We start from the raw sequence: 26,239 nt of genomic DNA on the forward strand, positions 1-26,239 counted from the left end.
TCTACAGTGCTTTCCCCTGCTTTCTACAGGGGAAGCAGCATGGCTCAGTGGAAAGAGCCTGGGCTTCGGAGTCAGAGGTCATGGGTTCGACTCCCGGTTCTGCCACTTGTCAGCTGTGTGACTGTGGGCAAGTCACTTCACTTCTCTGTGCCTCAGTTACCTCATCTGTAAAATGGGGATTAACTGTGAGCCTCACGTGGGACAACCTGATTACCCTGTATCTACCCCAGTGCTTAGAACAGTGCTCTGCACATAGTAAGCGCTTAACAAATACCAACATTATTATTATTATTATTACAGTGCACATCTAAGGACTTAGGTGAATCAACGGTGGAAGTTTTAGCTATAATAATCATCACTGTGGCATTTGTTAGTATGTGCCAGGCACTGTACTAAGCACTGGGGTAGATACAAGATAATCAGGTTCCATATCGGGCTCGCAGTCCAAGAGGGAGGGAGAAGTACTGAATCCCCACTTTGCAGATAGGGGAACTGAGGCACAGAGAAATTAAGTGCCTCACCCAAGGTCACCAAGCAGGTATGTGATGATGCCAGAATTAGAACCCGGGTCCTCTGACTCCCAGTAGGCCACACTGCTTCTCTAAGCTATCTACTCCTATATTCTAACCTCCTTAAACATTAGTGATAATAACCTTGATGAAAAAGCAAAACTGTAGACTGGAAACTCCTCTGTAGACTGTAAGCTCCTTGTGAGCAGGGATCATGCCTATTGACTCTGTTGTACTATACTCTCCCAGGCACTTAGTACAGTGCTCAGCACCCAGTAACCACTCAATAAATAGCACTGATGGATAGATTGATCACAAATATTTCCATTCCACACTCGTTAGAACCAAAAACTGGTAACTATATTGCCTTGATCTGTTAAAACTCTACCAAATGAGTTCCCATGGTCTAGAACAAAAGCTATAGATTGGGAGCCAGGAGACCTGGGCTCTAATCCCAGCTCTGCACCTTGTCTGCTGTGTGATCTTGGGCAAGTCACAACTGCTCTGGGCTTTTATTTCCTCAACTGCCAAATGGAGATAAGATATCTGCTCTTCCTCCCTCTAAGACTGTGAGTCCTGGGTGAGCCAGGGATAGTGACTGGGCTCATTATCTTGTGCTTAGCACGTAAAAAGTGCTCAACAAAGATCATCATTATTACAGTTATGTGGAGAAAATTGGGATGAATGACAGTAATCTCAAACTTCCTTCATGCTATTTGAACCTCTTTGGCTTTTCCTTAGAGCAAGCTCGTTATGGGCAGGGAACGTATCCGCAAATTCTGTTTTATTGTTCTCTCCCAAGTTCTTAGTACAGGCTTCTGCACACGGTAAGTGTTCACTAAATACCACTGATTCATTTTTTTAAAGTATTAACAAAGCCTTCATTTTTACAGTTCACCCAATTCTCTCACAACCCAGAGAAGCACTCTTGCCAAACCTCGTGTCAAGAACTCACCAGTTTGGACTCCGCATGCCCGCACGCACAGGCAGTTTCTTCCAGTAACATGGCCCACTGCATCCAAGAGGAGCTTTGCCAGAAAAAGTTCCCTAACTCCCCAAAGATGGTCTAACCAAAGTGCTTAGTGGAATGTTTACTTCGGCAGGACTGGGTAGGTTCCCCTTCTCTCTGCCTCACAAGAGCAATCAGTGGTTATTTGCTTTTGAGCCCAATATGGCTCAGGATTGTGCATTCCCCACCACCACCCTCCTTTCACTACTCCACAAACCACACCAAATCAAGAAACAAAAGACTGCAGCAAACACCTTTAATAAGAATACAAAATTCACACTGGGGCACGTTCTGGGGAATGTAAATGAACTATTATTACAAGTAGTAATTCTGCCAAAAGAATAAAATAAGGTTCTGCCAGAATACAAATATACAATAAGGAATGATTTAAAATAGGTTGTGATTTACAGTCACGTTACATTGCGTTAAGCACTGAAAACAGCCATATTAATAAAAAGCCAGCTGAAAGACATTTGAACACATAGAACATAAATCCTAGAGTTCTTGGTGGTAAATAACAGTTATATTTAAAGTACTTCATTTCAACACAAAAAATATGGGAACGTGTGTATGAGATGGCTCCCCTGCCCCAAATGATATTAATTTAAAAGATCTATGACAAAAATCAATTTTACATTTAATAAGGATTACAATACTGAAGAAATATTGCAACTTTCAGAGAGCAACCTCATGCAAGGAATTCTGCTCTGTAACTAACATAGTACTGGCCCTACTTCACTGTTTCCCTCCTTGCTCTTCCTATGCCCACTGAAAAAAAAAAAAAAAAAAAAAAAACCCCAAAATTTATTTCAACTTGATTTGTAGACTAAAAACTAGAACACACCCCAAACATCCCCACAGGGCCCCTTTCCTGGCTTGGAACTGACCTCCTAGATATCTTGAAAGGACTCTCCTGTGGATTTAGTTTCCCCCACTCGAACAGGAGTTATCCACTAAGGCACATACCTGTGATTTAAGGCTAAGGCGGTATTATTTTATATGGAAAGTACATTATAAACTGCCTAGGAGATCACTGCTATAGAGCACTGCTACTGGATGGGCACCTCCTTAAACCTGGCCAGACTCTAGGTACTGAACTGCCAAGTACCTGGACCAGGAAACCTCTCTTCTGTGGAATGGCAGGTGACCTTCTTAAGTAAATTTCATGCAATGAATCAAAACTGAGTCTGCTAATGCATCAGGGCTTTACCCTGCAAATGACCTACTGAATGTAAATGCAAGACATTGATGCCTCATGGAAGTGACAATGTGATTCTTGCTTCTCTAAAGAGTTTCAGGCAAATTTCCAATATCCCTACAGACTCACCTTTAAAGAAAGTACTTGCTGCATTTTGCTCTCCTCTCCAGCTGCCTCCTCTGCCTAGGTGCTACATCTAAGCTTAAAATATTACTCTTCAAAATAGTTTTACTCTCTCCTTTAAAACAAATTCATGAAAGTGAATCTTTTAAAGATGTTTACTATATTCATATATATAAAATATCAGCTGTTGATACAAATCATGTAAACCTCCCTTTGGAAAAATGACAGCTAGCCCGTGTCTCAAGGACCAGATGCCACAAATTTTATCACATCAGTGCAAAACTATATTAGATGTTTTCGAGCTACAGAAAAAGCCATCAATCCTTACATACAAAAGGAGTCTCCAAAAGGGAAATTATAGAAATTATGTCTAGGTTATAGAAATTATGTTTATATTACAGTTCCCCACATTCCCACAAAATTGAAGCGTTCGATCATTAAAGTATTAAAAAGAGAGAAATTAAAGCTATCTGTGCAAGAATCACTTCAATGGTTCTTCCTCCACCCTGCCCCACTCCCCCCCCCTTCAATCCATCCCCACCTGCCCCCTCACTCCTGATCAGGGTTAAGGATTCTTGGTCTTCCTTGATTTTCCTTCCAATTATTGCTCTTCGAGCCAGGATGGAGCATCCACTCCTGGAGTTTTCAATTTGATGTGGAATTGTTTAAGTGTCTGTTCAAGCTGCTTCTGATTCCCGGCAAAGTAAGCCGCGATGGCATTGTGGAAAAGAACTAGCTGATTATGCAACACCTTCACCTGTGGACAACAAGGGCAGGAAGTTAGGGACATCATAGACATCATTATCAGCATCATGAGGATACATGCCAATGAAATCTCTTCATAAATTAAGTAGCTCGAGCCCTGACAATTAAGAAAAAGTTTCTGCCTACTGATCTATAACTGCTAAGTTATATGCTTGGAGCACTCGAGGCATTCTTTAAAATCACCTCCCCTTAAATGAAGGGGAATTTAGAGAGTGCTTATAATTTCCATTAGACAGAATTTGAATCGCTATTACTTAAAATGCATATTTATAGAACTTAAATCAGCATTTATGTAAATAACCATTTTCATACCAAATACAGAATACAGCATTAAAAAGTTAAGGCATTCAATAATTCTAAAAAGATACTTGTGGAAATGCTGTCTGCAAAGCAGAAGAGGATATTAAAGTATTTGACTCTGTAGTTGAAAGGTTTTTCCCTCTAAGGTGACTTGGAAAATAAAGCACACTGCAGTCAGGACTTTCCATAAAAATGAACTGATTCATATGGGTTGTCCTTGACCTAAAATGAGCGGCATCTAAGATGTTTCTACATTTACACCTTTGCTTCAGCTTTACAACACATGGGTTTCAATTTTTTAATATTTGCCACCTATATGGCTCCAGCTCCATGGCATGGGAAAATGGAGGGGTGCATGGGAGTCATGGGAAAATGGGGAAACAATCTTAAAAGCAATGAGGTAGCAGTGGAGATGAGGGGAGGAAAGTTTAAAGAGGATAGGGGAAGCACAGCAGAAAGATTACCAGATGCCAGGCATCACCAGGGAGGGTTGACACATTCATTGTATTTCCAAGGAAGTAAAAATCAGCTAACCAACCGTAAAACTTCTCAGATGCCAAACAGATACATTAATGTAGCTCTATTCTTCATCTATAATTGATTTACTATAGAATATTGGGTAAATTTGGTTAAAAATACGGTAACTGACCTTGGTACAGGAACCAACCCCCCATTTCTAGCATTGTTCTTATGAAAAAATTGGATCCAATTTTAAATGTTTCAATTTAAGATACAGCTTCCAGGAACCAACTGTGTTGTTAACTGGAAAAATGCCTCTACCATGAATACGTAACTTTCATATTTAGCCATTTTCAAATATGGCTTCCATTGGCTTATATAATGGGCCATGTTTTCCAATGTCACTGGAATGAATCTTCTAGCAGCCAGCACAGCTCTTAGAAATTGTTGCTTATTGTTCTGCCAGGATTACAAAAAAGACGAGGAATTTCCAGTAATTCTATTTTTTCCAAACACATTCCTCATTTAGTGCATAGCTATTTTCTTCATTTAAAAATGTATGTTTAACAGAAACCTGAATCAAGGGCAAAAAAAAAAAAATATGGCCTTCCGAGGAGGAAGACATTTTTCCCACGAGGAACTAGATTTCCATCTTTGTAATATCATTAAATCGTATTTATTGAGCGCTTACTGTGTGCAGAGCACTGTACTAAGTGCTTGGAAAGTACAATTCAGCAATGGAGAAAGACAATCCCTGCCCACACTGGGCTTAGAGCCTAGAAATCAAATATTAAACAAAATATACATGATCAGAAATACAACACTGACTTCTCACTACTCAACTAGCTGTGTTTATTTTATCCTCCTACGACCTAAAAATACCAGCACAGAGGGGTAATTAAGTGATCATGAAAATGAGGCTAATTGCACCCTCTGGGTGCCAGGCCCAGTTTGAAAGTAAAACCCTCGTAAACAACTGAAGCAGCTCCATAAAGACTCACAAGTTCATTCCTACAATTTCGGGTCCAAGCTTCCTGCTGTCAGGGTTAAATGATACTATACTGGGTTGTCGTTTCACCATAGATCTAAAGAAAAAGTAGAGGCCAAATCTGCTTTCACTCCTGATTTAATCAGTAGTTGAATTAGAAACAAGAAAGGCTAGACTAGACTTCTCAAAACCTGTGAATCATTTTCCCTGGCCAGACAACTTATTAAGAAATTCACTGAAAATGAAACAATGAAACTGCTCATATGCTTCTCTCCTAAAAACATTGCTGGGCCTTGGTATCTTCCAAGTCACTTTCTGTAAAATTGTTTCCACAGCCTGTAAGATCATCGTTTACCCTGGATCAGGCACTAGCCAGGTTGACATAAAATACCTAGAGCATAGCTCTCTCTGGGGAAGTTACAAACCCACGAAATTACAGCTTTCCAAACTCCCTGTCTACTGACAACTGATGGGCCCCACCTGGAAATCCCAATGGTGCCCATCTTAAACTAAATGGAGCACTCCAAAAGGAACGTCTTTCCTTAATGCCTAGATTTAGAGCCGGACCAATCATCCTCAGGTGTGTCACAAATACTCTGAACCTCATTTGCTCTCTTGGAGGGCCCTCTTACTTCCAAGCAATACAGGTTCTTTCTCATTCAGACTGGCTGCAAGACCAGTAGAACGATGATGATGGAACTCAAGGGACTCCTGAATTCCCAACATAGACAAGCCAGTGCACTTGAAAATGAGACAGGACTCAGTCCAGTTGCAGAGCTGATATAGCATTGCTTAGTGAATAACACCTGTATTCTGCAGGAGTGATTTTTTTTGCGGGGAGGGGGTGGTGGTGAAAAATATTCTAAAAAATCTAATCTCTTTGATGAAGTGACCACTGTTAAATAAATGGGATTAGAAATATTACTGCAATGATCTCCGGCCAGCCTTCGCTGTGTCTGAGCAGTGGGACACAGAAATCATTATTATTGTTGGATTTGTTAAGTGCTTACTATATGTCATGCACTATTCTATTAGAATAGAATTCTATTCTATTAGAGAAGCTGCGTGGTTTAGTGGAAAGAGCCTGGCCTTGGGAGTCAGAGGACATGGGGTCTAATCCCTGCTCCGCCACTCGTCAGCTGTATGACTTTGGGCAAGTCACTTAACTTCTCTGTGCCTGTTACCTCACCTGTAAAATAGGGATTACACGTGGGACAACTTGATAACCTTGTATACATCCCAGCGCTTAAAACAGTGCTTGGCACATAGTAAGCAGTTAAATACCATCATCATTATTATTATTATTCTATGCACTGGGGTCGATACACATTAATCACGTTGGACATATCCCCTATCCCACCTGGGGTTCTCAGTCTACGTAAGAGGGAGAAAAGGGATTGAAGCCCCACTTTATAGATGAGGAAACTGAGGCCAGGAAAAGTTAAGTGACTTGCCCAAGGTCACACAGCAGGCAACTGGCAGAGCCGGGAATAGAACCCAGGCCCGGCTCTTTCAGGAGGCCACACTGCTTCTCGTTGCTCTGTATGCACCAAGGTTTCCAGATATAACCAGGGAGCTAGAGCCTGAGTATAGTTTCCCCAAAAAGCAATGAAAATGAAGCAGTCTGTCTACTCAATAATAATTATGGCATTTGTTAAGCACTTACTATGTGCCAGGCCCCATATTAAGCACTAGAGTAGATACAAGCAAATGGGTTTGGATACAGTCTGTCCCATGTGGGGCTCACAGTCTCAATCCCCATTTTACAAATGAGGTAACTGAGGCACAGAGAAGTGAGGTGACTTGCCCGAGGTCACACAGCAGACAAGTGGCAGAGTCGGGATTCGAGCCCATGATCTTCTGATTCCCATACCCCGTGCTCTATCCACTAGGCCATGCTGCTTCTCACCAATGACCCCCTGAAAACATTCCCACCGAACCCAGAGAGATCTCTAAAGGAGAATTCAACTGAAAGGCCTCTCTACACAGGAACCCAAAAGAAACCTCGAAACAAGAAATCTAGTAGACCTAATAGTTCAAAACTATATCAAACCTTGAAGACAAGCAGAGTAGGCTTCCAACTATTTGAGCCTCCAGGGTGTCAAACACACTGTTGATTCACTCACAGGTTCTAACAAAAAGAATTTTCCCTCTTCCTCAAACGGAGATAAGTTAACAGATAAGGAGCCTCTGACACACTATGGAGCTCACCGGGAGCTAAACTGAACTCCTGGAACAACAGGAAGACTATTAGCTTTATGCTAGTTGGACCTCAGAGGTCTATAATCTGACAATTTTTTCTAGGAAAATACCTTAAACCATACAGAACATAGGCTTGAATCTGGTAACCTTATCTTGCCTTTCAATTTTTTCATTTGGAGCCAGAGAGATGATATGTAAAAGGTTGAGAACAGAACTTAAATATGACTGTGCTAACAGGATTAGTCACACACATTTTACATCCGTTGATCACAGAGGACTTTAAAAATACTTCCATGTTTCATAATGTCCTATTATTTTACTAAATCATTTCCCTATCAGTTCTGGGTTTCTTACATGAGAACTGTTTTCCATAACCTTCAGTTCGCTGTGTTTCAGCTGTTGTTCTGCAAATAATTTGTACAGATGAGAATTTAGCTGTCAGGTAGAATTTAGTTGTCAGGTATTATATAGTCTGTAGGAATAATGCAATTATGTTTTCTATAACTACTAGTCCTAATACAAAAATGCAGCATTTATTTCAAATAGTCAAAGAGTGTCACATTATTCTCATTTATCTCTTTGAGGAAGGGAAGGGGCAGATCATTTTATAGATGAGACAAGCTAAGATCACAGGTGAACTAGTATTAGTCTCCTGATTTCCAGTTCATTACTCTTTCTACTTTCAGTCCACCTTATCTCTCTAATTAGAGAGTGTATGTTTTTAAAATATATATTTAAAATGAACAAATTAAAAATAAAACCACAATTTTTATTTCAAATCCTCTCTCTAGCATTTAATTCTAGTTCCCCTCAAAATTCAAAGACAGATTTCAAATTAATTAAGAGTATTTGGATTGGGAGGATTTGGGAGATCAAAATTCCAAGAGTTAGATGTCAGCTCAAATCCGTTCTGCAAACCCAAGTAACTTACTGGGTCTCTCAAATTATGTAGACAGTAAGACGCGCTCGAGCGTGCACACACACACTTTTAAACACAGTTTCTTTCCCCCATTCGATCAAATTAATTGAGCACCATACTAAGCACTTGGGGGGAGCGCAATATAACAGAGTTGGTAGAAATGATCCCTGCTCACAAGAGTTTACAGTCTAGAGGTGAAGCTAACACCCTTCCTGTCTCCACCCCCTACCCTCACATGGAAAAATTAGTCAATCATATTTATTGAGTGCTTACTGTATGCAGAGCACTACACTAAGCACTTGGGAGAGTACAATATAGCACATTCCCTGCCCACAGTGAATTTTCAGTTCAGGATTAAAGCCTCAACAGAGGAACCCAAAAGAAACCTCGAATCAAAAAGAAATCTAGTAGGCCTAGTAGTTCAAAACTATATCAAATCTTGAAGACAAGCAGAATAGGCTTCCAACTACTGTACAAGAACCATCCAGTCTCCTAGTTTATGACAGACTAACAAACAGCCTGAATTCTCAATCTATATACCAACCCACACTTAGCATATGGCCAAGTACTTCCATTAGTTAGCCAGCAGTGAATTCTGCAACTCAGGTAGCCCACTGTTCAGAGATGCTACAAGAAGCACAGAAGAATACTGAACCAAGAAGTTCAGAATGTCTTAGAAGACTGAGTAAAGCACCAATATGGCAACAAGATTAAGATTAATTGATGAGCTATTAAATGACTGCAGTATCCAGCCTTCTATGTGGGTCAGTGGGAGTCTTTCACAAGAAGGCAAATGTCCTAGCACTGAAATGGACTGAGGGTCCAAGAAAGCGTCAAGAAGCCTAACTCAGTTGGCCTTATTGGGTTTGGGACAAGAAGCAGCGTGGCTTAGCAAAAAGAGTACGGGACTGGGTTCTACTACCAGCTCCGTCACCTGTCCGCGGTATGGCCTTGGGCAATTAATGGGCATTAAACTCAGCTCCCTTTGACTGTAAACTTCAAGTGGGGCAGGGACCATTATCTTTTATCTAACCTAATGCTTAATAACAGTGTTTGGGACATTGTAAGGGCTTAACACATACCACAGTTTTTATTTCAGCCATGGTTGAGAATCAAGAACACCAGGGCTTCGAGGCACACTCTCTGTGAACACCACAGAATGATCACTGATCAGATGCTCCATGAGATCTGCATTTTGAAACCGAGGTTCCTTCCTAGAAGAATGCATCCCCAATTATACAAATGGAAGTCAGTAGGAAAATAGGTTTTGTTATTTGAACTTCTCAGCCAAGTATCCCATCACCATATCAAGTATTTAAATACAAAGTCCAAGACGTGAGAAACCGGCTAATATTTGGGTTAAGGATGAGGTCACCCCGATAAAACACATTTATGTTAAGTGGCTTGTGATATTCATTAGCTATTTCTCCCAGTGATCCAATGAGGTAAGTAAACATTATTATCCATGACGTAAAGAAGAGGAAAGAAACGTGGGCTGTGCAGCTCCGGAGCCTGAAGGAAGGGAAGGAGAGAAATCTCCTCAGATGGTCTTCACAGCATCTGACAAAAGTTCCAGATGACAACAATGAAAAATGTCAGGAACTTTTGCGAGGTTTGTTTCTTTAAAAAAATACTATTACACTCCATCTTGGTATGGATATTGGTCTCTGTTTTCATGACTGATCTTCTCTCAGCAGATAAAAGTGCCAGAAGCCTGGCTAATACGAAAGCAGCATTACCATACTTAGCCTTCCATTAGGGTTGTGATATGTAATTTTATTAGTCCATAATAACTGTGGAAATACCAGTCATGTCAGAGCAGCCGCGAGTTGAGACAGAGGAGAGGTACGATCAGAACTAAGGGTGTGGGCAGTGGGAAGGGAGCGAGAGGAGCAAAGACAAATACAAAATGCAAGAGGAGGTGGGTGAACAGATTTTACTTCACTGACTCACTAGGCGAGATTTCATCATATCACAGGCAGGCATAAGGTAACAAAACAGGAAGTCATGGACAGGATGGAAGTCCTCCATTCTAAAAAGCCTTCTGTAAATCTTCCTGGTGAAGCAACAGTAAATGTAAATTCCAGAATATCAGAACCCAATTGAAGTGTAGAACTCTGTCTTAGCGGTGTTTTCAATCACGTTTTGGCCAGAGTGCAATTTAGGGAATGTCCTTGGGACAATATTAATTTGTCTAGGCTTGATGGGCCATGGTATCAAAGAAGCTGCTTGTACACATGTGTGTGGTGTTGGAACAGGTGAGCCAAACAGGGCAAGTTTTCCTTAATGGAAAGTTTCGCAAGAACAAAGCCTTGTGTTGGAGAACAGGTTGTACCACGTTTAAGCCACAAACTATGGACAGATCACCAGTCCTTTATTTCCAAATCCAAACTTGAAATTATAAACACACTCTTTGACATTTTCCCTCTAAGCTCTCTCACCTCTCTCTTCCGAGGTGAGAGCTGTGTTAGAGTACTCTGTGTTAGAAGAATGGCTCTTCCCTTGTTTCCACAGCTCTTTCCTCTTCTACTCAACTATCCTTCGGTGTTCCTTACAACGTACCAATAATCTCCATTCTTTCTGTCACCCAATTTTCCAGGGGTTTCCTCATCATATAGTTCCCTCATCACCTCCTCCCCTTATAACCACCACTAAACCTGAACCCTTGGTTCCTTTTTTGTCTCTCACACAAGATTTCATTTTTTACCTCTTTTGTTCCCGGGAAAGCAAGGAGTGTATCACAGCTACCCAAATGAATACGATGTCCAAACGTTCTTACTAATACTGGGGCATTGTGGAAAATTCACTAGATCTACTTAAATTAGCTGTGGGGCAACATTTAAATGTTGACTTAATTTCCTTTATCACTGCATTCGGAGCAATGAACATTTTATTCAAAAGAAATTCCACCTCAATTTCAGTTTCAGAAACACCTCAATAACGTGATTCAGAGCTGTAGCCACTGTGGTGTGGCTGCACTTGGTTTAAACAGTCTGGCAGAGGGCAGCCTTAGGAGATTTCAGGAATGACTTCATTCTCATCCTGATCAGATCTGGCCAGACACCATAAGCACCAGGATTCTCAAGTCAAGCCTATGCTACAATCCTCTGGACTGTAAGCTGCTTGTGAGAAGGAATCATGTCGACCGTCTCTATTGTATTGGACTTTCCCAATTGTTGGATTGATGGACGGAATCTATCGAGATATAAGCCCTCCTTTTATCTCCCTTCCAAATAAATTTCATCTTCTATTCCACTTCCATAATTTGAGGAAATCCAGAGTTAGGAGGGTGGGGGCATCTGGTTCCAAATTTGTCAAGAAATGCTTGTCCGTAACCACAACGGCCCAAAACTAATGGAGTTATTCACAACATCTTGCACTTGCTAGATTCATCGCACAATGACTTTCAAGGTATTTTTATTTTGGTTAGTTAATTCTCTCGGCAATTTAATAAGTAAGACTCTGGCAACTGTGGGAGTGCAGGAATCAGAATATTCTAAACACCCATTTTTTATTTGAACAGATTGTGATCCTGTGCCCATGACAGTTTCTGTTCACAAATAGAGTTGATTCTTTCTCTGGAATTGTGCCTCTCTTAAAAAAAAAAAAAAAAAAGCAAACTTTTAAAACTGGGTCACAATAGTGTCTACAAGTTTTCATAGCTACCTACGATTTAAGAGACTCTGCTTTCTAAAGTTTTTGTTTTTTTAGAAATAATGCAGTTCTGTAGATGTTAAGGAATACAGAGAATCAAACCAAAGAAAACTCCTTTTGTGCAGCAAGAGTAATGAGGTCATTTAGAATTAAAATATATAAAGCCTCATAAATAAAACAATAAAATTAAATACTTTTGAAGAAAGGGGGCAGGCAGACAAAAGTGAGGGCTTGCTGCTACCTAATTGGAGTGGGGAGACAGGATGGAGGAGGGGAAAGGTTGCTAAGTGACAGGGAGTTAACTGCTTCTAAATTCTACCTGTCCCTTCCAGAAGTGCCCTTATTTCAAAATAGTCATTTCTGCTATTACACCGTTATTGTGCTCTTGAAGAATCTTGTGTTACGGGGAAATCATGATCTAGTATACCCAGTCTTACATGTCCTTGCAGAACCTCAAGTTAAGAAGAACCGAGGCTGCAGAACTCGCCCTATGTCCGACACCCATCTGCATGCTCATAATGATTTGTCTGACACAGCATAGTGCTCTTACCCAGACATATGCATGTTGCTGCAAGAACATTCCCTAATTCTACTGTCAGATTCTATCCAAAATTAAATACACTGTTCGTGTCTTCTGTTGTGGGTCCTTCCATTGTGTTTTACCCAAATTATGTAATAAAGGCACTTGGTACAGCAGAAGTGCCTGTACTTCACCACTGGTAATTTTCAAGCAAACCTGAAAGGGCTGGACTATTTCTCTTCTGCTACTTACAAACGTTATCTTTAGAACTGAGAGAGGGCTGGAGCATAAGCATTAGTGAATAGTCAACTGACCTGTAACTACAGATTCAAATCCAAGGGTCTTCCCTGAATAAGCCCTCCTTTCTCCAGCTCCCCCTCCTTTCAATGTCATCTCTGCACTGGGATCCGTGACCTTTGGGCATTTGATATTCGTTCCACCCTCGCCCCACGGCACTTATGTTCACATATATTATACATTACAAATTATTTATTTATATTGATGTCTGTCTTCTCCTCTAGACTGTAAGCTTGTTGTGGGCAGGGAACTTGTCTACTTAATCTGCTGTACTCTCCCAACCACTTAGTATAGTGCTCCGCACAGAGTAGGCACTCAAATACCAATGATGACGATAAGGGGAAAAAAAAATCCATGTTTCAGTTCAATCTTTCCTGGACACTCGTCATCTCACAAAACCTGACACATTTTGGCATGATGTACATAGGCAGCGTGACCTGGTGGAAAGAACGTGGGTCTGGGGATCAAAGGACCTGGGTTTTAATGCCAGCTTTACCACTTACCTGCTGTGGCAAATTACTTAACTTCTCTGTGCCTCAGTTTCCTCATCTGTAAAATGGGGGTTCAATACCTAATCTCCCTCCTACTTACACTATGAGCCCCATGTGGGACAAAGATTATGTCCAACTTGTTATCTTGTATCTGCCCCTGTGCATAGTTCAGTGCTTGACACAAAGTGCTCCACAAATACATGTCTAATAATTCTTATTAGAGGCATATAAGACATTCAATTAGTTTGGTCAATGCAGCTAACCATTCTGGAAATTCTGCTCCCACCCCGCCTCGCAGTCTTCAACATTTCTTCCTCTTCCAAAATTGATTCATCTGGATAATTGCTCTCCCTTCCAAGCTAATCCCTGAAACTTTGGTGTAGCATCATCCTTTTTTAAAAAATGGTATTTGTTAAGTGTTTACTCTGTGCCAGGCACAGTTCTAAGCACTGGAATGAATACGAGTTAATAAGGTTGGATGCAAGCCATAGCCCACATGGAGCCCACAGTTGTTTACAGATGTCATTTTACAATCTTTTGCAGTCTTGTTTACAGATGAGGTAACTGAGGCACAGAGAAGTTAAGTGACTTGCCCAAGGTCACACAACAGATACGTGGAGGAGCCGAAATTGGAACACTAGGTCCTCTGACTCCCAAGCCCGTCCTCTTTCCACTAGGCCACTCTGCCAAATATATCTCTACAGGCAAAAACCCTGCTCTCAAAGACACAATATGCAAAATTTGGAGCTCTGTATGCACTAATCGCTGACGCTGCCCAGGACCCATAAGCCCTCTCTTGTCATTACGTCCAATCAGCGCAAGGGAAGTCAATTCCCTCCCTGCTCTGCTCCTCCCACCGCTCCCCAGACACACAGTGAAAGCCTACTTCTCTATGCAATCTGAAAGCAGCAGGGAATTGTGGCGTAGGAGGAAAGGCAGTCTAAAATCTCTGCCTTTCTACCTCAGCCCAGTTCTGTGCTACTTTAGAATGTGCCAGAGAATCCTCCGATTAGGCAGTGCTCAGCCCTGTCTCATGCAAATGCGTATGGGCCGCCTGCCCCTCTACATTGCCCTCAGCGCCCCCACAAACTGGAAGATACCTTCTCTTCTCTAAGCAAAAGCATCTTAGAAAATCTTAGAAATCTCTATGCTTCTACCTTCTCCCCAATTTTGTGCTGCTTTTGGATGAAGCAGAGAAACTCCCTACCCCCCAGTAGTGAGGGAGGAGGAGGAGGTTGTCATGGCTGCTCCCGAGGCTAGAATCTTAACTCCATCACCAGCTAAAATTTGGGGATTAAAAAGTCTTGCATCCATTTTCCAGAGAGCAGATGAACTTTTTAAAATGATTCAAGACCCTGAGAGAGAGAGGACTCCAGTGGTGCGCAGAGATGTACCGAAGACTTAGAATACTACAAAATGCTTAATGAAGAAAAGAAGGCTGCTATTCAACCTAAATTGGACTAATTTTTCCACTCTAGTTAAAAGCACACCACCACTTGCAGAAAAACAAGCTGCTACTTTTGCAGGCTCCAGCAAAGACTAATAATCACATTAAAACTCCTTGTGATGTTATGCTTTGAATTATTTTAAAAGAATAAATAATAGGTTAGTGTGTTTAATGTTACAGAACACTCCATGTAAAGGAATTTCATATTATCTTTCTAGAGGTTTTAGAACAAATTATGATTTACGATATACGTCTACAGGAACACGTACCCAGCGATACAATGATTTATGATCTGTCCCCATTTTTTAGAGAAGGTATCATGCGGTATTTAGAAATCTTAGCATACCTTAAAAACCATTCTGCATGTAGCCTGGAAAACACACTCAAAGTTGATTTCTTGCTGATTGGCTAGGTGAAAAGTAGGCAGATTTTGTTTTCCAAACTATGCATACTCTCCCTTGTTTACTAGATTTCCTTCTGCCTGGTTCTGAAGATGCTAAGAAGGTAGCGCAGATGTGGGCCTCTCCCTCAGGCACCCACCTTTGCTTTGGGGAAAATAAGCAGGCCATTTGAAGCTAAACCAGTTTTTTTCTTTTAAGTGTAGACCTGAAAGACAGTTGCATCACTTGTTTGTTTTTTTACGATACTTATTATGTGCTTACTATGTGTCAGGCACTGTACTAAGCTCTGGGGTAGATACAAGATATTCAAGTTGGGCACAGTCTCTGTCCCACATGGGACTCACAGTGTAAGTCAGAGAGAGAAGGATTTAATCCCCATATCACAGATGAGGTAACTGAGGCAGATAAATTAAGTGATTTGCACAAGGTCACATAGAAGACACGTGATAGAGCTGGGATTATAACCCAGGCCTTAGCTCTTTCCACTAGGCCATGCTGCTTTTCCTTTAATATGTTCTTTTCAATATTAGTCTCCTGGACAAATGATCTAGATTTCCCAATTCTCATTATCTACAATCTATTTTGATTTAAGGTTACATAAGAATTCAGCACTAAGTCAGCATTTGGCTAGTGAATGGTTCACTGGTCAAGATTAATTTTAGAGAAACTAGGCAAATATAATTATCCATTCCTGTTGAATCTGATATCATTATTCACCTGATGTGAGCATTTACTGTTATTACTTTCTGGTAATAAACAGATTCTGTCCAAGAGCGTTCTCTAAAACGGCACAATGTTAAAACTAAATGTACTTAAAAAAAATTTTTGGTACATACTTTTACTGATTCTGGTTCCTCTGCTTCGATTAAACAGAAGCCCATGTTGAGAGGGAAATGAAAAGTCTACTGACTGAAAGAAGTCTTTAAATGGCCTAAGGGTTGACCTTTCTGAAATTAGGAGAATGGTCAAGGTGACCCCCAGGTCCCTTTCACCCCCAGAATTCTGCGATCTGGAAAGGGCCGAAAAAGCAACTTCCTGACATAAGCTTTAATAAAAATCTTGATCCATAAACAAAGAAAAGCAACACGGCCTAGTGGAAAGGGTAAAGGCTTGGGAATCAGAGGACCTAGGTTCTAATTCCGGCTCTGCCAATTACTTGCTGGGTGACCTTGGGCAAGTTAGCCAACTTCTCTGTTCCTCAGTTTGCCCAAATATAAAACAAGGATTAAATACCTGTTCTCCCTCCTCTTTAGACAGGGAGTCCCTTATGGGACAGGGCCTGTGTCTGATGCAATTAACTTATATCTAACCCCAGGGTTTAGAACAGTGCTTGACACATAGTAAGTGTTTAATAAGCAATAATAATAATAAGTAACCACAACAAGGAGCTAAGCGTTCTGGTTCCTGAAAATCTTGTTGTGACCACTCCTTGTAGAATTGTCCTGGGGTTGTTATGTTGCTCTGAGTTCCCCTTTAGGAAAAACTCTTTAGGATATCAAGTCTATTGTCGATTTTTTTGTTTAAACTACTTGAGGGAAAATAGGTTCATGATGAAATAACCCAAATTAGAAACTTCAGTTTGGATTAAGAGCACCAAAGTACAAATCAAAATGGGCTACAACAAGTTTAATGGGTTCATTCTTAGTGGCATGGAAATCACGTTATTGGAACACATAATAATAATAATGATAATGTTGGTATTTGTTAAGCGCTTACTATGTGCAGAGCACTGTTTTATGCGCTGGGGTAGATACAGGGTAATCAGGTTGTCCCACGTGAGGCTCACAGTCAATCCCCATTTTACAGATGAGGTCACTGAGGCACAGAGAAGTGAAGTGACTTGCCCACAGTCACACAGCTGACAAGTGGCAGAGCCAGGAGTCGAACCCATGACCTTTGACTCCGAAGCCCAGGCTCTTTCCACTGAGCCATGCTGCTTCCCACATGATAGTGAAAACTTGATCATGCTGAACTGAATATAAATCCTCTCCGATAAAGGTCAGCCTGAAAGGGAATGGTAGCTATTGGTTTGCTTGCTCATTACCACCTCCTTAGAAGGAATACTTTAGTCCTGGCAATCTAAAGAGGGTAAAAAATGGATAGTTTAATGAATTAGAAAACCAATCTGTGTCCACCTGAAGGGTGCACCTCATTGCTTAGGGTTAGCCTATGTACACTTTACCTATTCCTATATTTAAACGAATTCTTTAAAAAAGAGCTTGCCTTTCACAGTTCTAGGTGAGTGACGAAAAAGACTTATGGATTGACTAGGGAGCTCACTGGTGGGAGGAAGACTAGAGTGGGAAATTCAGACTCCTTCACAGGGTAAAAAATAATATAACATATAGACTCTAAAGGGAGGGATAAATCTGAATTTAAATAAGGCCAAAGAAACATTGGTGAGGAGAAAAATCCAACATGAACTTGCAATACAAAATAGCAGAAAGAAATCAAAGGTGTATGAAACCAAAGGTCTGTATAAGGAAAGTACAGGACTACCCGGTAACTCTCCTTTATAACAGTGTTAGGAAACTACTGCCTGAATGCAGGATTCTGTTTCTGACAGCCTAATGTTAGGAAAATGTAATGAAACTGTGGGAGTTCAGAGGTGGGTAACCAAAGAAAAAAGGGAAAATATCTCTGAGGTGACAAAAATGAGTAAAATGTAGGTGTTTTCACAAAGCAGCACCTAGAACAGGGTAAAAGTATCCGTTTCCCATTTTGTCATCATGATATACGTAGATATGATGGGGCGAGAAAGGAGAAGGAAAAACATACGCTAACAATAATTAAACCTATGGCAGAAACACCCAGAATCTGGATCCCAGTGTAAAATAATTGGAATTTTATGCTAAAATAAGTCTTAAAGCTGGCAATGGGATAGATTACTTAACTGAAAAAGTATTTTCCACATAAAATTCCAAAAAAATCAAGTCTGTGTTATGTGCTTTTAAGAAGCATATATTCATACTGAAAAGCTGAGAGTCAGGACAAATGCCCACTGTGTGGCTCGGAAGAGATGAGATTCTGTTATTTCACACTGTTTCCAAAGGCGTTTTAGAAAAAATATTCCCTGCTAACAACAGTTAGTGTGTGTGCTCTCCACAGGGGATTCCTTTTCCTTGGCTCTGAAATGACCTTCGGGGCTTCTGGTTACAGGCTCTCTGACAATTTCTCTATGGTCCAAAGATGTCGTACACATCACTCTCTGAACTGGAGCAGATGAGGCACTCATAAAATTCAAATGAGGAGGATAAGGATGAACTATCCCCACTATCCTTGGCTTATAAAATAACAATTCAGATACTTTTACTAGTAAGGCTGGGAAAAGGAGCTGGGAAATATACCTTAATAAGACATCAAACACAGAAGGTGCCACTAATGTGGGACCATGAAAACTCAAGAAAGAATAACTAGCATAATTCTGTGCATATACAATTAGTCTGTTCTGACTCAGTGTGTCATTTCTTGCACTTATGTACTTATTTATGTTCATCCTCATCACTTCCGTATATTTATATTGGACTGGTGATTCATCTTCATTTTTCCCGATTCCACTGCTTAGGAATATTTTTATGTCCATCTCTCATTACAGTGAAAGTTCCTTGTGGGCAGGAAACGTGTCTTATGCATCTATCATTATTTGCAAGTGCTTAGTAGTGTGCACTACATTCAGTAGTGAAATCGGTTGAAGGGTTGGTCAGATTTGGGGTATTGATAATTAGTAGGGGAAGATTTTAGGAGGGGTTTAAAGTTGGAGAGGTCTGGGAAATTTGGAAGGGTGGGGAGTACCCAAGGCTTGGGGATGACATGAGCAAGGGGTGAAAGGTGGATAAGATGAGAATAGGGTATAGCGAAGAGATACAAGAGCAGAAAGTGAGGACAGGGGAGCCACAGGTGAAGAGAGTCGGAAAGGTGGAACAGCCGAGGGTGGAGAGCCTTTAAGCCAATGATAAGACATCTTTACTTGATGTGCACAGAGCGAGGCAGCCATTGGAGGGTCCTGAGGAGAGGAGGGGGAGGTGGGCTGAGCTTCTCTTTGTTCTCCACATCAACCTTCTCTACCCCCGGACCTAATGCCAAAAAGGAGGCTGACAGAGTTAAAATAGTGAAAATTTAGAAAAGTGCATGCTGTTCATTTTAAGCCCAAAACATCTGAAGTTAAGGGTTGCCTGTATTAGTAAATCATTCCTGAGAATTTGCAAAGAACGTTTCTCATTCTGTCATGAAAGTTGCAACCTTTTTACAAATTGGCAGGTGGGTACAAAACAGACATATCAATCAGTGGCACTTATTAAATGCCTATTGAGTGCCAAGCACTGTACTGAGCACTTGGAGGAGTACAACAAAAGCAAGACCCACATTCCCTTGCAAAATTGTATTTATGAGACCCATATATATTTTTGGCACACGGAACAGAACCCCTCCCCCGACCCAACCTGTTTTCGAGCCCGAGCAATGGCAGCCTAGACTGCATTTCTGAGATGAGTGCTGCTACCTGTCTCCTCTTATTGTTCACCTCTAATGCCCCCCTCTGTTGGGTCAAACTCTAACCTGACTCCAATTTAAGTCTTTGCTAAAAGTCACCTTTTCCAAGAGGCATTCTCGGACTTGATTTGAAAAGGGAGGGGAGTTTTCAGGAAGGGTGAAGGGAACGAGCGATGATGGTTCATGGTTGGAGATGAGAATGAGGTCCGGTAGGAAGGTTGGCTTGGGAGGAGCAAAGAGTGTAAGCTAGTGTAAGGGCATGGAAGATGAAAAGAACCAATACATAAACAGAGAGCTGGTTCCGAGCTTTGAAGCCAACAGCTGGGAACTTCTGACTGATGCGTGATGATGGGTAGCCACTGGACATTTTTGAGTGGGGAAATGTTCAGGATATTTCAGAAGGTTTAGAATATTTACTACTTGAGCAGTAGGATATAAAACCAGACTGAAGAGGGGAGAGATTGGAAGCAGGGAGATCAGTGAGGAAGTTCATTCAATAGTATTTATTCAATAGCATTTATTGAGCGCTTACTATGTGCAGAGCACTGTACTAAGCACTTGGAATGAACAAGTCGGCAACAGATAGAGACAGTCCCTGCCGTTTGACGGGTTTACAGTCTAATCGGGGGAGACGGACAGACGAGAACGATGGCTATAAATAGAGTCAAGGGGAAGAACATCTCGTAAAAACAATGGCAACTAAATAGAATCAAGGCGATGTACATTTCATTAACAAAATAAATAGGGTAATAAATATATACAGTTGAGCAGACGAGTACAGTGCTGAGGGGACGGGAAGGGAGAGGGGGAGGAGCAGAGGGAAAGGGGGGAAAAGAGGGTTTAGCTGCGGAGAGGTGAAGGGGGGGTGGTAGAGGGAGTAGAGGGAGAAGAGGAGCTCAGTCTGGGAAGGCCTCTTGGAGGAGGTGCGTTTTAAGAAGGGTTTTGAAGAGGGGAAGAGAATCAGTTTGGCGGAGGTGAGGAGGGAGGGCGTTCCAGGACCGCAGGAGGACGTGGCCCAGGGGTCGACGGTGGGATAGGCGAGACCGAGGGACGGTGAGGAGGTGGGCGGCGGAGGAGCGGAGCGTGCGGGGTGAGCGGTAGAAAGAGAGAAGGGAGGAGAGGTAGGAAGGGGCAAGGTGATGTAGAGCCTTGAAGCGTAGAGTGAGGAGTTTTTGTTTGGAGCAGAGGTTGATAGGTAACCACTGGAGTTGTTTAAGAAGGGGAGTGACATGCCCAGATCGTTTCTGCAGTTGATTCAATAGTCCAGTTGGGAGATCACATGTACTTAAACTTGGGTTGTGGCCATAAATACAGACAGAAAAGGGGCATATTCGTGAAAACTGTGGTAAAAATAAGAGTCAAAAGTGACAGCAAGATCATGAGCTTCTGGGATTGAAGGATGGTGATTCGATCAGCTCACAAACATATCTATTTCCCATTTATAAAACTGCTTTGTTATATTTGTCTCAATTCTATTTATTCTCTCTCTTGAACCAATTGTTTATTTGGCAATTTGTATCTGCTTGCTCTCCCTTTAGACTGCAAGCACCTTAAGGGCAGGGACCATGAATTTTACTTCCAAGGTGTGTTCCCAAACATACATAACAGAGCTCTATACATTGGATGTGCTCAAAAAATGCTGCTGCTATTTCTTAGCATAAAGAAGCTAGGGGACCTGAGTTCTCATCCCAGCTCCACCACTTGCTCACCGTGTGACTCTGGGCAAGTCACTTAACTTCTCTGTGCCTCGGGTTTCCTCCTCTATAAAATAGGATGAAATTACCTGTTCTCCCTCCCACTTAGATTGTGAGCCCCATGTTTAGACAGGGATTGTCTCTGACCAGATTAACTTGTATGTACCCCAGCATTTAGTACTGGGGTACAAAGTACTATAATGTATCAAACAACACAATTTTTACTATTAACATGCATATTTCACTGAATCGTCCTGAACGGTCTCTCTCTGAGCTCCTGGAATTTGGGACAGGTTTTTGGAAGCACCATGGGATCCAGCCTGTGCAGAGCTCAGAAGGAGGAGAATTGTACAGAAACCCAAAGCGGAAGATAAAACATTACGTATGAGAGCTCTCACTCCCCTCGTTTGACCTTCTCAAAGCAGACTACAGCTGTACAGGTCTTTGCTAAAAGAACAAAATGTATTTCAAGTAAAGACTGAAAAAAAAATAAAACTAAACCAGAACCTAAGCCTCTGCAATGAGTCCAAGTCCTCTTTCAAAATACCTATCTGGAACAATACATCTTTATATTCTTAAACATCTTGAGGAAGACTCTCAAGGACAACTACCTGTTTCGAGTTTTCCCACAGCAAAGTAAAAACAATTAAAAAAAAGGTGCTTCCAGGATTTTTTATGGCAAAAACTCCTTGAAAATATGGGTGATCTTTTGTGAGCCCATTGTGGGCAGGGATTGTCTCTATTTGTTGCTGAATTGTACTTCCCAAGTGCTTAGTCCAGTGCTCTGCATACAGTAAGCGTTCAGTAAATACAAATGAATGAATGATTTTTAAAGTGAACAGGAAAATTGGGCACAGGACCTATGAAAATATGATGATCTGAGCCAAAGCTCTTCTACAGCAGCTGGGTAAATAAATGGTGCAGAACAAATAAGGGAGGGAAATTATAATGAGGCAAAAAGAGAGGAATATTAAGGGTGAACAGGTGAATGAATCTATAGTCTATAGTTCTACTATTGTTCTAGGCAGGGGAACGGCAGAGATAAGGATCTTCATGTGCTTTGGGTAGCTAACACTCTTCCTCTTTGGGCAGTCACACCCAAAGGCTGTCAAAGAGTTAGATAAACCACTCCAATAAACACAGTCGGGCCTTACACCAGGTCTTCCTGACAACTCAACTCTCCCCTTGCCAACTGCTGCCAAAATAGGGCAAGGACAGAGTAGGCCGGAATGGAGTGAGTACACCACGTAATACCATATGCAGGGACAGCCCACGCCCATGTGAAAATGGCACCAAAATGATGTAACATAACATAACTTCAAGCTAGCGTATAGAATAGCATGGCACCCTGACGTGCAGACCTTTTTGCCTAGCCCCTGGGGTAGCAGGTCCAGCTATGAGCAGCGTGGCTCACTGGAAAGAGCACGGGCTTTGGAGTCAGAGGTCATGGGTTCGAACCCCGGCTCTGCCACTTGTCAGCTGGGTGACTTTGGGCAAGTCACTTAACTTCTCGGTGCCTCAGTTCCCTCATCTGTAAAATGGGGATTAAGACTGTGAGCCCCACGTGGGACAACCTGATTCCCCTGTGTCTACCCCAGCGCTTAGAACAGTGCTCGGCACACAGTAAGCACTTAACAAATACCAACATTATTATTATTATTATTATTATTATTATTATTATTATTATTATTACGAGACGCAATCACGAAGGTCCATATCTGGGGATGGTTAAAGGGAGAGTGACTAACAGCCACCTTCCTCTCTATCACCACCGTAGAGAAGCAGCATGGAGTAGTAGCTAGAGCATGGGACTGGGAGTCAGAAGGCCATGGGTTCTAATCCAGGCTCAGCCACTTGTCTGCTGTGTGACCGTGGCATGTCACTTCACTTTCCTGGGCCTCAGTTCCCTCATCTTTAAAAAGGGGATTGAGACTGTTAAACCCCACATGGGATAGGGACTGTGTACAACCCGATTTGCTTGTAACCACTCCAGTGCTTAGTACAGTGCCTGGCACACAGTAAGTGCTTACCAAATACCACCATCATAGCTCCTGTCCAAGCTCTTAATGCCGTTTTCCAGGCTTGGCAAAACATGGGTATTCAGTGTAGATAAGGACCCAAAAGTGATCGATCTAGTAAGAAAAAACTTCTTAAAAGCATGGCCACTCCATGCCAATAGGCTTTTTTGAGTTCATTTCATCACCCTGATTTAGGGAAGAATGACCTTTTATGTGAAAGCCTAAGGGAGAGTCAGATAAAAGACAAAAACCCCCATCTTTTTGCCTAGATTGATTTTCCCACCCACCAATCTGGAAGTGTTTTTACCTTAAAGTTGGAGCTGCAGCCTCAAAACAAAAATGTTCATTTCAAAGGAGCAGAGACAAGATATTTCAGAAGTTAGATTGTTATTTTACCTTATTTTCTTCTAGAAATTTTAATTTGATAGAAACATCGTTGCGCATTTTATCATATTTTTCCTTATGGGCCTGGAACAGATGCTGTGACTGCTCAATCTTTGGCAGAGTGTTCGCATCACGGGGTCCGAGATTCAATTCCTCTAAGTCTGTGCGGTATGCGTCATATTCAATCCTGGCAAAAACAAAGTTCATTCAATTCATTTAATTGTATTTATTGAATGCTTACTGTGTGCAGAGCACTGTACTAAGTGCTTGGGAAAATACAATGTAAAAATAAAGAGACACATTCCCTGCCCACAACGAGCTTACGGTCTAGAGGGGGAGACGGACATTAATATAAATAAATTATAGGTATACACATAATTGTTGTGAGGCTTGGAAGGGGGATGAATAAAGGGAGCAAGTCAGGGTGACACAGAAGGGAGTGGGAGAAGAGGAAAGAAGGGCTTAGTCAGGGAAGGTCTCTTGGAGGATATATGCCTCAGTAAGACTTTGAAGAGGGGGAGAGTAACTGTCTGTCAGATTTGAGGAGGGAGGGCATTCCAAGCCAGAGGCAGGACGAGGTCGGTGGCGAGATAGACGAGATCGAGGTATAGTGAGAAGGTTAACATTAGAGAGTGAAGTGTGCAGGCTTGGTTATAGTAGGAGAGTAGCACGGTGAGGTAGGAGAGTAGCACGGAGTGGTAGGAGGGGACAAGGTGACGGAGTGCTTTAAAGCCAAAGGGGAGGAGTTTCTGTTTGATGAGGAGATAGATGGGCAACCACTGGAGTTTCCTGAGGAATGGGGAAACATGTCCTGAATGTTTCTGTAGAATAATGAACTGGACAGCAGAGTGAAGTATGGACTAGAGTGGGGAGACAGGACACTGGAATATCAGCAAGGAGACTGACACAGTAATCAAGATGGGATAGGATAAGTGACTGTATTAACGTGGCAGCAGTTTGGATGGAGGAAAGGTGGATTTTAGTGATGCTGTGAAGGTGGAATCTACAGGATTTAGTGATATTTGGGTTGAATGAGAGAGGAGTCAAAGATATGCCAAAGTTATGGGCTTGTAAGACAGGAAGGATGGTGGTGCCATTTACAGTGATGGGAAAGTCAGGGGAAGGACAGGGTTTGGGTGGGAAGATAAGGAATACTGTTTTGGATATGCTACGCTTGAGGTGATGGGAGGACATCTAAGTAGAGATGTCTTGAAGGCAGGAGGAAACGCGAGACTGCAGAGAGGGAGAGAGATTAGGGCTAGATATGTAGATTTGAGTATCATCCATAAAGATGAACTGGATACAACAAATTTATCAGACAGATGGGAGTGGCAGACATTGACACAGTACACATATATTTTGAAGGGCTATTTCTCTAAATATATTACATTATTTTATGAGTTAGAACACAGGAATAGAGAGATGCCACTAGTGGGTCACACCAATAGTCCATTCAGCCTAGTTCTGTCTCTGACAGTGTCGCCAGGATGTTTGGAAGAACAGTGTGATAGCTTCTTTCTTTCATAGCCATCTTAATGGCTTTGGGAGACTTGATCCCTAATTTTCCCTCCAGCAGCTCATATGGACCTCTCATCAAGAAATTTATTTGAACCCTGACTGAACCTAATGATGCGTTTGGCCTGCACAACTTCCTGTGTCTAGGAAATTCCATAAGCCTGCTCCCCTCTGAAAAAGAAGCATTCAATGGATTACAGCTGGTGTCAAGTCTGAAATACCAATATTCCATTTCTCAAAGTCAGCCTGCCATCTTATACTGCAAGACTTACAGGTCTGCTGAAAATTTTAAATTGAGTATATAATACTACACGGAAAGCTATAAAAAGGAAAGTTATTTTAGAGCAGTTAAAACATTTACTTCACGGGAGGCTTCAGAGAAAACTGACCCCTCAAACAGGCTTTAATCTTGTCCCAAGAAAGACCACTGGAAAAATGCCAGAGAATGCTATGGATACTGCCAAACTAAGAGACCAGTTCTTTTTGGGATGCCCACTAGAAGATGAACTCAAGCAGCAACTGGTAAAGTCATCATCCATTATAAACCTGAACTGGGAGAAGAGACAGGGACCATTCAATATTTGCCTAATCCCAAATTGATAACAATTTCTAAAATCAATCAACAAGTATTTAATGAAATGGAAGAGTTTAAGAATATGTACATAAGTGTGCTAGGGTGAATATCAAGTCCTTAAGGGATACAGATCTAAGTGCAAAGGCAACATGGGAAGGGAAGGTGAATAAGGGAAATAGGGGCTTAGTCGGAAGGGGATCTTGGAAGGGATATGATTTTAGGAGGGCTTTCAAAGCAGAAAGAGTAGTGATTTGTCAAGGGAGTTCAGGGTCAGAGGAGGATGC

General features: G+C 41.6%; 1 protein-coding gene across 4 annotated transcripts in view; it reads right to left on the reverse strand.

The window, feature by feature from the left end:
• Nucleotides 1-1,757: 1,757 nt before the first annotated feature.
• Nucleotides 1,758-26,239, reverse strand: part of ARFIP1 (ADP ribosylation factor interacting protein 1) — a 113,513-nt gene continuing 89,031 nt past the window's right edge. For all 4 annotated transcript variants that reach the window (XM_029076512.2, XM_029076511.2, XM_007671794.4 and 1 more), the window contains 2 exons: nt 23,879-24,053; nt 1,758-3,596 (listed from right to left, as the gene is read on the reverse strand). In XM_029076512.2, the coding sequence (XP_028932345.1) occupies nt 3,441-3,596; nt 23,879-24,053 (331 nt within the window). In that variant the 3' untranslated portion in view covers nt 1,758-3,440. The remainder of the gene's footprint in view (nt 3,597-23,878; nt 24,054-26,239) is intronic.

Source organism: Ornithorhynchus anatinus, chromosome 12 (genome assembly GCF_004115215.2).
Source record: "Ornithorhynchus anatinus isolate Pmale09 chromosome 12, mOrnAna1.pri.v4, whole genome shotgun sequence".
Lineage (NCBI taxonomy): Eukaryota > Metazoa > Chordata > Mammalia > Monotremata > Ornithorhynchidae > Ornithorhynchus > Ornithorhynchus anatinus.